This window comes from Bemisia tabaci, chromosome 3 (genome assembly GCF_918797505.1).
Source record: "Bemisia tabaci chromosome 3, PGI_BMITA_v3".
In the NCBI taxonomy this organism is placed as follows: domain Eukaryota; kingdom Metazoa; phylum Arthropoda; class Insecta; order Hemiptera; family Aleyrodidae; genus Bemisia; species Bemisia tabaci.
Window position 1 is genome coordinate 49,859,876 of NC_092795.1, and position 14,979 is coordinate 49,874,854.

Here is a 14,979-nt window from a genome sequence, read left to right on the forward strand (position 1 = left end):
GTTTTTTTTTTTTTTTTTGCACTCATTACACATAATAGTGCAAATGTTGTTTGACTGAAAAATCTCCCAATGGTCATTGATTTCAAGGATTTTGGAAAAAAAACAGGAATAAAAAATAATAGAAAACATTTTAAATGAAATCCTTAAAGTTTTTATTTGACAAATTACCAATTTTCATTTTATGTACAAGCACATACAAAATTTTGTTCTAACATATTTATAAAAAATATATGATTTCCGCTCAACTTTTTAAAGGTTACACATCATTATTGAATGATAAAATGACATTGTTACCCCTTCAATAAAGTTCTGGTTACTCCTAAAGTCAACCTAGATTTCTCTATTTCAACGGAAAGGGATAGTTTGAAACGAGTTCAGTGTAGTGCCACTAGTAGGGTATACGTTCAGAGTGGATATACCATGTTCACTAATTTCTTAAATTGCTCCATCACTCCTGTTATTAAATTTTTGGAATTTCTCTAATTTCTGCAGAAATAATTTTAGTCATGTCATTTTGCAACGTAATCAGAAAACATTGATAGCTGTAAATGTACCCTTTGTTTAAAGAGCCGAAAAAGACATACGTATCAGATTTTCTGTCGGTACTTTAATTTAAATCTCATTCTCCTAGCCCATTTTTAAATGATCTGAAGCTACTCAGTATCTCAAAGACCCCCTATCGACTGACGCAAGTTTGGAGGGCACACTACATGATTCTCTCATAAACATGTCTGTTAATAAGACCAATCCACACAGGTCAGTTATTGTAGTAGATGAGTATGGAAAGGGAAACCCTCCTGCAAAGTAGTGGTGGGAAATTCGAAGGCAATGCTTTTCTTGTGAAATTATTTTGGGATGAGCTAATTGTGTGTCATATCATATGACTGTATCATGTCTATGTGCGAAACCATGTATTCCCGTTTTTCCTCGGAACAAACTTCCTGTCTCACTTCATTTTCCTGTGGAAAACTAATTAGTGTTTTTTCTCGAGATCTTCCTTGTTTTTTTTCCCCCCGTTAGCATAATATCCTATACGAATTTCAGGCTACAAGACTGGCTTGTTCCTCTTCAGAAAAATTAAATAGCGGAAATTTTTAAACTTTGCAGTGGTTTCCGCACCTAGGTCATTGATATGAGCTGTAGTGAGGTGGGGAAATGAAGTTGAGAATCTGAGGAAGATACGTAGTGACAGACTCAAGTAGAATAATCTGGGACGGCCACTTTTTTTTCTGAGAATGCCCTCCGGGACTTCCTCGAGATTAATGCTGTTAGATTCTAAGCCCATGCAGAACATGTCAACCCAGCCACGAGAGAAATATTTAAAGTAAGACAGGAATTACATCACATTTTATCAATGTTCTCAAGTAGGTAAATTAACCTACTATACTCTCTGATGTTATTCGTAATCATTTATTCTACTCTAAAGTTTAGCAAAAATTCCAAATGGTGTAATTGAATAGTTCTTTCAACAGACGCACCTAGCTTAGCTCATCTGGCGGTACTGACAATTCCTTTCTTAGGTACTTGCTCCATTAAAAAAAAAAGAACAAAAAAACAAAAAAAAAAATCTTGAAAAGTTATCGAATGGAATAGAGCTCAGGTTTGTCAGCACTTGGAGGCAAGATCATATCAAGCCCTGGTGCTAAAACTTTATCATCAGACTCTGGTCTCGGAAAGATTAGTTTTGGCAGTTTCCTTATCACTTTGATTTGTCCCTCTCAGTAACTAGCATTATTTCCCCTCATGGAAATACTCATCCGGCGATCATTGTGTCGGGTGAGTATGGTGGGTGTTTGCGCAATGAGTGGTGGGTGGCGTAGTCTGCTCGGCCGTGGGATCAGGTTCCCGTCAGTAGATGCGCGACCTCTGAAGGGCAATTCTAGGAGCTCTGACTCAGTTTCTTTCTCTCCGTTTTTTGCTACAACTCCTTTCTCCTCCTCCTCCTCGTCCAGCTCCACCTCTGTCCATCTTCGCCCTAGTAACATACACATATTTCTTAGTCAGGTAGCATAGTTATCGACCCTGAACTGCAAATCTTTAGATCAAATTGCAAACTAACTTCTCTGAAAAATTGGAAGAAAATATTCAAAAATTTCTAAGGAAGTGTGTGTTTTATCAAGGCATATTTGGCAATAGCCGAAGGTTCGTAAGGCATTTGTCCAGTTTTTATCCCTAAATCAATAGCATAAACATAGATTTATTATAAATGTTGGTTTGATTAATCTTATCAAAAATTAAAATAAAGATAATTCAAATTGACAAATCAAAAGTTCAAAACTATAAATCCTCCTCATCGCAGAGCGTGGATGACGGTGATGAATTTGTACAGCTTGTCAGTTGGAGTGGCGCACAGTGGATCGAGTCAATTAGAGAGGTCGTACATAAAATTGTTGACTAAAACTGCAAATTTTGATGTTTATTTCGTCAGATTTCAAATTTTGAGGGGTGTCACTAACAGAAAGTTTTACAAGAAAACCAATGGAACCACTTTTAAAACCTCAAAGTTTTGTTAAAACAGAGTTACAAGCTTTTAAAGTTTCCAAATTATGGCCGACCTGTACCGTTGAGTCGATCCACTTGGAAATAACGAAATCGTAGGCAGTTCGCCTTCAAATTTGGCGATGCAACCCAACCCTACGCCGAAGTTAATTAAGTTGCATCCACCGATTGGTTGTATTCTGATTGTTTCTGCGTATCCTGAGGACCTAATTGGTACCTACATTTGAGGAATTATCAATGAACTGACAGACACTCACAGCCATGCAAAGCAAAAACGCTGTATGAACTTTCGAATGTTGCCAAATGTTTTTCGATAAAGTACTATTCTTAAGGAAAGTTATGAATATTGTTTTTTGAAAGTTTCAGATGATTTTGATCAAATTGCGAACGAATGTCTCTGAAAACTTGGGAGAAAATATCTAAAACTTCTCCACGAAATCTGTGTTTTATCCAAAGATTTTTAGCAACAGCCGAATGTTCATATGCAGGGTTGCGAAATTGAATCAAATTTCCTGACTTTTTGAAAAAATTGAAAAAAATGTTGGCGCTGAATTTTCTTGACCTCACCCTGGCATTCACAAAAAAAGAGAAGAAGTTTAATTTAAAAACAGTGATGCAAACGTTGAAGCAAATGTTTGTAGGTATGATCAGTTGACCCTGGTAAAAATTGGCGATAGGAGCTGCGTTTCAAAATACCATAGGAATTCTTATAGCCGGCTAAAGAAGGCAATAGAAAATCATATAGCTGGCTGTAGAAAGCGTAGCAAATCATATAGCCGGGCCATACGAAGCGATAAAAAAGTATGCAGCCGGGCTATAGTTCCTATCACCGGGCTTTACACTTTATCGCCATCGGCTATAAAAGGCTATAAGAAACTGTAGAAATTCGTGTGCTTTGGAAATCATTGTTTGATACGGAACCACCATAATATTCACAAAACACACATTATATTTTCCTTTAATACATCTTTTTTTTCATCAATTAAAATGAGAATAATCCATACAGGATGTGCAAACATTTCAAAATCATAAGTTAAAAAACGCTGACTCCGCAAGATTATATTGGAGCCTAACACAGAGCGGAGCGGCGTGCTGCCAGCGATAAGCGCGCGCCAGCGCCTACAAACCTAACAGGGATACTTCACGCATGGCGCAATGCGTGAAGTATCCCTGTTAGGTTTGTAGGCGCTTTTCGCGCTGGCTGCCCGCCCGCCGCGCCGCAGCGTGCCACGGCGCTTGAAGCAACTATTTCACACCAGAAGTATTGCGCAGTATCATACGAAATTGAAGGCGCTCCAATATATTAGAAATGGCAGGCATCCTTCATAAGTACGGAGCTTTCCGCGCAAAATAAATCAAGATACTACGGCCCAAAAATAGAGCGGTAATCCAAAAACAGTCCTAGCATCCGTATAATTAGTAACATTTAGCATACACTTTATCGCCTAGCTGTTGCTCAATCGTCATCGGCTATAGAAGGCTATAAGAAATTGTGCAGCCGGCTATAGAAGCTATTGAAAATCTTACAGCCGGCTGTAGGTCTATGGTATTTTGGAACACAGATTCTACAGCCAATTTTTACCAGGGGAAGTCTGATAATAACTCGAATACGACCGACAGCATTATGATATAGAATCTTACATGAAATAATATACAAACCAAAAATAACGGATATGAAGGGACGTCCATTTGGAGTGCTAGCTTGATGTGGCGTCAAGGGCAATTCCGGGCTATTCATCTCACTTGATGACCGTTTGATTTTAGGAAATTTTGTGTGCACTCGCCAAAACTGACAAACATCTCTAAAGACACACCATACCTGGAATGAACGTCAAGACATTACAATTAGCTCTCGTAGGTAAAAATTTTGAATTGAAGGAGTTGAATTATATGACTGATTTTCTAGTTTTTTATGAGGTACACATCCAAAGATGAGAATTCAGGATACTTGTTTATTATTTTTTTATTTTTGATGTTTGAAAAAGATTGCAATAATATGCTGCTGCAGTTGCAGATAAATTGGATGAAATGAAGTTGATGCTTTCTACTTTCACACCTAACATCAGTAGCAAGGTAGTCTTGAAAATCATATGAACTTCCGGGAAAAAATCTAACTCATATAAATGCTCATAGAAGAAAATCACCTCCCTCGTCGGGTCCTAAAGTCTCAACACTCTTTTGCCCTTTCATCAAATGGTTTTATTATAGCGATATAGTTCAATCCCGTTCAGCATCGCATACGGAAGTTCATTCGCGTTGAATAGGTACTTTCTATAGATTAGATTACTCGCAAAATTAGGTGACCTACCTGCTCTATACTTTCCCTGACGGAAATTTCATGGAAACACACACATCCTATTTCACGGCTCCGTCGCTGACCATCCTCTAGACTGACCATCCTGTCTCCTGATTGGTCAGCCTTGTTGCCTACTAGAACAACTGGGACCTCTGACAGAGCCTCCTGGAATTAGAAAATTTATCAAATGAAGGTCTACGCCGGGTAAAAAGAGATGGTGTCAATTTCCAAAGTCGTTGCTTTTACAAAATGAAAAAAAGTAGAAAAAATTGTCAATATCTTTACAGTGCTTTTTCATTGCTTTTTCCAACAAGGAAGAACGGTGTAAAAAATACCTAAGGTGACGCGTTAAGTTTAACGGTGTCGGGCTACAGCACATAAAATGAAGCTACCTGATTTATATAGATGGTAAGATTTTAGAAAAACCTGTTGTGTGGTTTTTTCCTCTGTTATATCTTTCATTTCAAACCAGTAAAATAAATAGAATTTAGATTTAGGACATTTCAGAAAATTTCTCCGTGCCAGCAAGTGTTCTCTAATATTTTCATCAATTTTTTATCATTTTTCCTTCTGTTATATGAAACGTGAAAGAAGAAATTGTGTACATATGGCATCGAGACCGAGGACTGATTAGTTCTTTCAAAGGTACTTATTGAATTCCTAGGATTGCTGATTCTGAAATGTCTCATCAAAATAAGAGTTCAATAATTTTAAGTTGCATAAAACAGTTGCGAGTAATTTATGAAAACTCTTAAGAAAATTTGACTGCGGAAATAGAAATAACAATCCAAGTACCTAATTATTGGTAATTATTTTTGTCGAGAATCTCTGCATGAATTTTCATGACATTAAGTACTTTTTTTCACGAGTACTCCCACGGCAGGAGGTCAAAAACCTCTACTTACTTTTGTTGAATTTGTAACCAAACGACGTCTCCGTTTGTTGTAGTTAATGAGAAATTTCAACCTATTACATTCATCAAATGAGCACTTGTCGGTTACGGAATACATCAAGATAAATGCCTCTGCCCACCGAATGTTCGGCTCTAAAGTCAGACATTCTGCCTCCTGAAACAAAATGAATCGAATACTAAACATTATGCCATAGTTAAACACTTTAGAAAGGCTCAGAAATATACCTAATCGAAATGACGAAAAACCACCACTTTTGTAGCAAAACTTAATCGCCTAATTCAATCTAAATTGTACTAGAAACGTATACGTAACGGGGTACGGTGGCCGCATTTTTCCAGGTATATCCCCTTTCCCTTTCTTACATCCATATGAAAAAATAAATATAGTCATAGTCAACCAACTTTAAAAAGCTACACACAGTTTTTCTGAAAAGTTTCCACGAATTTACCTGAATGATCTCAAATAATTTAAAGTATCGAAACGACGCGATATCTTTGTTCGTTCTATTTTTTTAATGTAATAAAAAACAAAATAAAACAAAAAATCCGAGTTTCTACTATGAGGATACACATTTTCCCTCTAATTATGGTAAAAACTGGAGCAAAAAGTCATAAATGATGAAACGCAGTCCTATAGCAGTGCTACAACAGTCTTGTCTCATGCAGGCGCTGATACGCGCTTCACGCCAACTGACCGACTGCACTGCGTTTGGCGCATGCGAGAAGTATCCATGCAGTCTTGTAGGCGCTTATATGGACGTCAAGACGACCGCACTGTTTGGCGCAATGCGTGAAGTATTCCGAAAGTCTTGCAGGCGCTAATATACGCTTAACGCCGGCCGCACCGTGTTCGGCGCGATTATTCGAACTCGTGCTAGAATAATCGCGGCATCGAATAATAGAGCTTAAAAAGCTCATGTTGTGTTTCGACTCCGTATTAGTATTCCGACGTTGCCTCGTTCCGCCCGATTAAATATTTTTACCGAGGAAACTTAGGAAAGTTCTTTATACCCACGACCATTATCCAATCTTTTCACTTCATTTATCATCAGAAGGGGAGACGTCGATGGATTGTCAACATACTAACCTGAACTAGCGTTAACATAAAAATGCGTTTATTTTCCAACTGTTTCCTGGTTTGCCAAACTTCTACCTCAAATTAACTTTATTATAAATTCGCGCATTTCTGTAGCAGATGTTAATGTTTCTATTCGCGCAATCCTGGTGCCTTTTCCGCGCAATCTTTCTTAGACCTTTCCTGCAATTCTGGATTACCGCTGAATAATTAAATCAACGACGATGAAGAACACTCAACCCATCAATTTACTACCCAGGCATTTCGTGTAATTGCAGATCAATTAAGTATTGTCCAACTTATGTAGTTTGCGCGGATTATATCACTCTTGTGTGCTCTGATATTCCAGAGTAAAAATTGCAAGCGTGTGTACGTTCGGGCCGTCCATAGATGACTTCAGGCACAACTTTCGGTTTATTCCACCTCCCATTCCACGCATACTGCCGTGATAGCGAAGAGAGCAGTAAGTGCAAAAATGAAGTTTTGAGAAAACGGGCTCAGAAGCGCTTGACCGGAAAATTTTATTGGGAGAAGTCTCTGTTCTCTGTCAAATTGCCTCCGAAAGACTCTTAGACATCATTTGAATAATTAAAAATTAACCAATTTTCAGGCCCGCCACAAAGGGGGGGATACTGGGTCCCTGGTACCGGGGCCCGGGCTCCGGAGGGGGCCGTGTTACCCGTGAAAAACCACTACGAATTCACATGCAGCCGTTGTTTCGTAGGAAAAAGTGAAAAATTTACCCTAAAAATTTCGCAAAAGGTGAATAGATTTTCAGCAACACGCTGGGACACTGTAGAATTCTTCTTAAATTTTCTAAGAAGTATACTTCCTGGAAAATTTCCATCTATTTTCAAGATTTTCAGTACAGAGGGATATTTTTAGTAACTGCGTTTCATTTTCTTCCGTCATCAGATGCTAAGAGTCTCCAGTCTGGGCATCCTCGACTTCAATGGCTCATGGCTCAACTCCCTTGCCATAGACAAACGAAGGGGGAGTCCAGGGGGGCCTGGCCCTCCTAGAACTGAAAATAGTATCTTATGCCCCCCCCCAAAAAAATGAAAATTTTCCAGATGTTTTGAATGCAACAATTCGCAAGTATTTTGTGCTGAAAGTAGAAAAAAAAACATAATTATTCCGCAGAAATTGATGGAAAAATTCTTTATGGAAGCTTCAAAATGCATCCGATTAGTCGTATAAACTCTAAAATTTCTCGGCGGATGCCCCTCGGACCCCCCCCCCCCCTCCGTGCTTGGGGCCCGGACCTTAAAACTGGCAGCAGGGCCCGCGATGGGATGTGGCGAGCCTGCATGAAGGCTATTTCCATTTAAATCTTCCGTCACATTCATACGGCGCAATGATACAACTATTTGAACTCTCCGGAATGCGTGAGGTATCACGCCGCATTTGAAGGCGTTTTCAAATCAGCCAAGTTCCGATACCCGGATTATCGTTTTGCATGGTTCATATTCTTTTGTTATATTCCGTACCACTCGTTTATTTTAAATCCTCGTAGAAAAACCACCCACTTGCTAAAAACCATTCTAGCTGGAGCGCACTTCAGCTATGCATTCACCACTGCAACAATGTCAAAGGAAATCGACACGCCCAGCGTGCATGGAGGCTATTTCCATTTAAATCTTCCGTCACATTCTTACGGCGCAAGGATACAACTATTTGAACTCTCCGGAATGCGTGAGGTATCACGCCGCATTTGAAGGCGTTTTCAAAACAGGCAAGTTCCGTTATCTACTACAAAGTAATTCAATGTCGGACCTTATTAAGCAGAAAGGAACCAAGCTACATCAGATATTGCCGAATTTAACTGGGCAATTTAATTTTTTCCATGAAAATGGTTGTGCAAATTTATCTGCGAATTTCAGTGAATTTTCTGCGTAGCACACAGCAAATTCTTTAAATTTTTCAAAGGAATCCGCCCAAACGTTCTTTCTTAACGCACGTTAAAATTAAATTGCCTAGTTAAATTTGGCAGTGATAATGTGGCTTGGTTCCTTTCTACTAAACGCGGTCCAATTCATGATGTATTTGATTTTCCAACTAAAAATATATAAAAGCATTATGAAAATATGGGAAATGGGACTTACGTGCGGCTGACCAGCTGTGTCCAAAATTTCAAAATATACCATCTCGTTGTCAATGACTGTTGAGTAGGAATAGGTTTTCTCCAGCGTGGGGTCATATTCTCCAATGAATCGTTTTGTTATGAACCTAACCACCAGTGCTGTAACAATACGAAAGGACGGAGGTAGGTAATTAAGCAAGTTCCTCGAAAATATAAGTGCCAGCTGTTAGGATCATAGACATAGCAAGAGCAATTCCTAGGGGACAACTAGGTCCCGAACTATTTAAGGACAGTCTGAATCTTCAAAAAGGAACCCTTGGATTTCTCTTAGTAGGTGCATTTCAGAGCTGTCCCGATGCAAGTTTCAGCTGTGTAAAAACTCCATCAATAATCTTTAAACACTTTCTCAAAACTTTTTCTTTATCTAACCATGTTTTTACCACAGCTAAGAAGTATCTAGATTTTCTATAGAAGAGGAAGTGGCAATATATGTTATTTATCTATACGTCAAAGTGTACTTCTTACACGTACACTTCAAAGAGGACGGCAGGAGGGTGCGGGGGCTTGGTTCAGAAAATTTTTCGAAATTTTGAAGAACATACTGGGCAGTATGAGTCAATTTCGTCACGAATAATTACCAAATATACGCGTTCTTCCTTCTTTTTCCTCCATTCCCTTCTTTTAATCTTTCTCCCCTTTTTCTTCGTTCTTTTTACGACCAAAAGATGGAGGCACACAGCACACCCCCCCCCCCCCACGCCCCCCCCCTTGACTTCATATATGCATTACTCAAATAATTAGACTTTATGAAGTGCGAGGTATGGTTTGTTGTCTCGCCGTCTCTTTTCAAACCCTGATTCTTTGATTGAATCAATTTCCTGAACTAGGAGCTTCATGTGAGCGACTTCGATGATCGTTAAAATTGCGGATGACATCTTTGTTCGAAAACGTCACGAACAATTTGTTCCGAGTTTCGCTCCGAGATTCACTTTTCATTCTTCTACCTCCGTTGGGATCGCAAAATAAATGATGCCATCTGTTGGTGACAACTTGAAATTATATGAACGTGAAAAGGCAAAGAGCCGAAGGAAGCTTTAACCGAACGTACGTATTCCGCACAGTATGCTGCCGGGCCAAGGAAAAACGCCGTATGAGCCTCCAGACGTTGCCAAGTTTCCTCTGGAAAATCACTTATTTTCAGGAAATTTTCGGAATATTTTCCCGCCAATTTCTCGGATAATTTTGTTTGTAATTTGATCCATAGTGTCTGAAAATTTCAAGGAAAAATATTCATAATTTTCCTCAGAATTAAATATTTTATCCAACGAAATTTGACAACTCTCGAATGTTCATACGGCGTTCTTCCTTAACACGGCAGTATGGTGACTTACCAACTTCTGCAATGCCAAGAAGTCGTTAGTGCCTACGTGACATATTTCAGCAGAAGAAATAGAAGGGGTGAAAGAGACGGAGAAAAACTCCGGAACTAAACGAAGACGCTTTGTCGCTCATCAATCGGAGGAAATTATTTTACGAGAGGTATATTTTTTTAAAAGGCCGAAATCAAGTGGTGAATATTTGTTTCCAACGCGCACATTTCTGAACAAAATGAATGCCTCTTAAAATTTATATTATTATGCAGCTTGATTGGACCTCAGCTTTATCTTACGTCCTTATCTTTTAAAAATCGCCAGGACACCATTTTTCATTTATATTATGTAGGTATTTTAACGTCCTGATTTTTTACTCTTTCAGTTTTATTTTATTCTTCTATCATATTTCCTCTGAAATAAATGAAGGGCAAGTACATTGAAGAGGCTTAGTGACATCATATTTAAAAAAAAGGAAAAAAAGACCGAATTATTTATTTATTGGAGAAAACAATGAAAGCCCAAAGTATAACATTTAAAAAATGGAATAGGAATTCTTATGACTTAGCTCAATTTTTTGGTTCACATAACAAAACCAAAATTTTTAGGCCATGAGACCCACATATTTTTCTTTCAAAAACGTTTTTCCTGAGAGCACTAAAACGTTACCATGCTCATTCAACAAACTTTTAAAAGCCTCTGGAATTAATCATTCTTCTTAACGAAGGCTTTTAATTTTTTGGTCACTAAAATATCTGTAAATATAACACACTCCAGCATGAGCGGCAATATTGCAGAGGATCACGATAAATCTGCCTTGCGTGTTGCTTGTCAGTAACATTGAAGGCGCGACATCATCTTATCGCTTGTCGAATGCTGCGTGTAGGTTACTGTCGTAGCTCCGTGTAATTTTAGACTACACGGAAATAGCGGAAGATGAGAAGTCGTCAAAATGTATGTTTTCTTAAAAATAATCGTGGCGTCTTTTAGGCACAAGAAATCACCTCGATTCTCGTAAACTTAATTTCTTTCCCATTTCCAAGGAGGCAATCAAATAAATCCTATACCTCCCTCACTTTTTTTTGGTATATTGCTCGACGACAAGGCAAATGGAGCCCTCACTTGGGTGGGAGATATTTGATTTAATCAGCTATTACTGTGTGACATCTCACGAGAAACGCGATGTTGTCACTATGATTTTTGGTTGGAGCCACTTTCAAACTGAAAAAAAAAATCTCTTAAAGTTGAGACCGTGACCGTGGTAGAGAACTTGGAACACCCTTGTCATGTAGGAGAGTCACTTTTTTAATCAGTAAAATTCTCCACGCAAAGGTCTCTCGCAAGTTTCGCCAATTAGTCGCTTGGGCTTACGAAAAGGCTTAACTACATTCATTAACGTGTTTGCAAGTTTAGCATAACTGTTTTTGCCCCTCCATTTATATCCATTGAAAATATCGATTTTAGATGAGGCGGCTGTCAAATCAAGAATCGATTGTTTTTCATGCATTTAAATGGAAGACAAATGCCAACTTTCAAGAATCGCCGCTGACTTTCCTTGGAGATGAGCCCGGGTAAGCATGAAAGTTTATGAATGACATGGTTCATCTTGGAGTTAAGTTACGCACTTATGTCAGGAAGCCGACGAAATGACGCACCTGGATTTCCACTGGTTCGCGTATCGCTTCATGGTTCTAGTTTTAACGCTCACGTCCCCTATCATTGCTCCGTAACGCTGAAGAGAAACGCTGTATGAGCCCTCAAACGTTGCCAAAATCCCTCTGATAAAACATGAATTTTCAGGTAAATCCGTGAATATTTTTCCTTAAATTTTTTACATCATTTTATTTGCGACCAGATCTAAATTATCTGAAAATTTCGAGAGAAATTGTTCGTAATTTTTCCAAAAGAAATTAAACATTTTATTGGATGCATTTTGGCAATGCTCAAATGTTATAAAAAGTTTTTCCTCAGCACGGCAGCGCACGTTAGCTGGTGAATTTTAATGCGGAGAAGAGGGGGTGGGGGTGTAAGTGCAAAAGTACAATGATGGAGAGTGAGGAAAAAGGCAAAGAACCTTAGTACCTGTTCAATGCAGAAATTTCACCGCACGAATCTTCAGACGCTGCCATAATCCCTTTCATAAAACATGAATTTTCGGGCAAATCTCTGAATATGTTACCTCAAATTTTTCACATCATTGTATTTGCGATCAGATCTAAAGTATCTGAAAATTTCGAGAGAAAATATTCGTAATTTTTTTTTAAAAAAGTAAACATTTTTTCGGATGAATTTTGGCAACGCTCGAATGTTCATAAAGCGTTTTTCCGCAGCACAGCAGCGCACGTTACCTGGTGCATTTTAGTGCAGAGAGGAGGGAGTGAAAGTACAATCACTGGGAAAAAAACACATTGGATCTAGAGTCCGGACTCTTGAAAACATTGACAAGAAAATGGACTCTTGATTCAATCGGATTTAAGCTTAAATCAAAAGGAAATCCGCTCAAATTAAGAGGCTTGGTTCTTGATTTAAGCTTAAATCTGCTCGAATCAAGAGTATTTTTTCTTGTCGATGTTTTTAAAAGTCTGGACTCTAGATCCAATGTGTTTTTTTCCAGTGAGTGATGGAGCGCGAGGAAAAAGGCAAAGAGCCTCGGTATTCAATGCAGAGATTGCACCGTATGAACCTTCAGACCTTGCCAAATTTCTTCTGATGAAACATGAATTTTCAAGTAAATCCGTGAATATTTTTCCTAAAATTTTTCATATCATTTTTTCGCCATCGGATCTAAATTATCCGAAAATTTCGAGAGAAAATATTCGTAATTTTTCCAAATGAAATAAAACATTTTATCGAAGGAATTTTGGCAACGCTCAAATGTTTATACATCGTTTTTCCGCAGCACAGCAAGCGCACGTTACCTGGTGCATTTTAGTGCAGAGAGGATGGAGTGTAAGCACAATGATGGAGGTAAGGATGAGGAAAAAGGCAAAGAGTCTCGGTATTCAATGCAGAGATTGCACCGCACGAACCTACAGACGTTGCCAAATATCCTCGGATATAATATGATTTTTCAGGGAAATATGTGAATTTTTTACCTCAAATTTTTCACACAATTTCATTGGCGATCAGATCTAAATTATCTGAAAATTTCGAGAGAAAATATTCGTAATTTTTCAAAAAAAAGTAAACATTTTATCGGACGAATTTTGGCAACGCTTGAATTTTCATACATCGTTTTTCCGCAGTACAGCAGCGCACGTTACCTGGTGCATTTTAGTGCAGAGAGGATGGAGTGTAAGTACAACGATGGAGGTAAGGATGAGGAAAAGGCCAAGAGCCGCGCTATTCAATCCAGAGATTACTCCTGGGATTTACAGATTTTCCGTCCACTGCGCTGGGTTTTTTTTTTATTTTCCTTTCAACCTTACTTCGTCGTTCTCTTTCAATCTCCTTTCGCTTGCAGTGTGACTAGACCGGACCGGAATAATAATTACTTGACCCTTTCACCGGTACATTGTTGCATGACCGCGCGGGAATACATATACTGAATCGATTGTGTACAGGTTATCGTAGGGGTTAAATAGCAAGAATACAGGAACGAACAAACGACAAGGATTTTCTTCCTCCCGGAATTTTTCTAATTGTACTCCAGTCGGGGCAGTCAAAAAAAAGGGGTGTTCGCATTTCGGGCATCTTAGATTTTTTTGATAACGCACAGTGGACCGAGTCAATAGGAGAAGTCGGACAAAATCTGGCAACTTTGAAAGCTTACATTATCGAAAATACGAAGCAAAAAAGTTTAAAAGTGGCCTCATATTGGTTTTTTCATGAAATCAACTTTCAGAAGCACCCCTTGAAATCGAATTTGTGACGAAATAAACATCAAAGTCTGTTTTAGTTCAAACATGTCCGACCTCTCCTATTAGCTTGTTCTACTACGTGCATGACGTAGGTCGGTACGGACGATTTTTATCATGGATTTTCTTGAAAATGGTGTAGTTTAAGGAAGAAAGTCATTCTTAACGAAGTGTTTGAAATCACATCATGAGTTAATCCAAGCAAAAAGAAAAAAAAAATCGGAAGTTATGATCCGTTTTTCATACTTTGAATTCCGGATTTTGCTGAATATTGAGCCCAGGCCGATTTACATTTTTAGCGCCCTAGGCTAAACCTAGGGTGGCGCCCCTAAAAGTAGGCGCTCTCGTGGGGGCGGGGGGGGGGTGGTCCCCCAGACGCCCCTCCCCTCCAGATCAGAAGAAGGATGTTAGGAGTCCGGAAAATGTTCAAATTCACCTTTAAAAAAACACCTTTGTCAACCACAATTTGTAGAATCTGTGTCCCAAAATACCATAGACTTACGGCCGGCTGTAAGATTTCCAATAGCTTCTATAGCCGGCAACACGATTTCTTATAGCCTTTTATAGCCGATGGCGACTAAGCAACAGCCTGGCGATAAAGTGTATGCTAAACGTTACTAATTACGGATGCTAGGACTTAGTGAGTTTTTGGACTACCGCTCTCTTTTTGGGCCGTAGTATCTTGATTTATTTTGCGAGGAAAGCTCCGTACTTTTGAAGGATGCCTGCCATTCCTAACATGTTGGAGCGCCTGCAATTTTGTATGATACTGTTCAATACCTCTGGTGTGAAATAGTTGCTTCAAGCGCCGTGGTACGCTGCGGCGCGGCGCGGCGCACTTCACGCATTGCGCAATGCGTGAAGTATCCCTGTTAGGTTTGAAGGC

At 38.9% G+C, this 14,979-nt stretch overlaps 1 protein-coding gene across 1 annotated transcript in view; it reads right to left on the reverse strand.

Annotated features, from left to right (window-relative positions):
* Positions 1 to 128: 128 nt before the first annotated feature.
* Positions 129 to 14,979, reverse strand: part of LOC109030546 (ras-like protein 1) — a 122,549-nt gene continuing 107,698 nt past the window's right edge. Inside the window, exons 3-7 of the mRNA XM_019041547.2 lie at positions 8,889 to 9,025; positions 5,701 to 5,862; positions 4,808 to 4,960; positions 4,159 to 4,318; positions 129 to 1,975 (exon numbers count right to left, since the gene is read on the reverse strand). Of these exons, the coding sequence (XP_018897092.1) occupies positions 1,719 to 1,975; positions 4,159 to 4,318; positions 4,808 to 4,960; positions 5,701 to 5,862; positions 8,889 to 9,025 (869 nt within the window). The 3' untranslated portion in view covers positions 129 to 1,718. The remainder of the gene's footprint in view (positions 1,976 to 4,158; positions 4,319 to 4,807; positions 4,961 to 5,700; positions 5,863 to 8,888; positions 9,026 to 14,979) is intronic.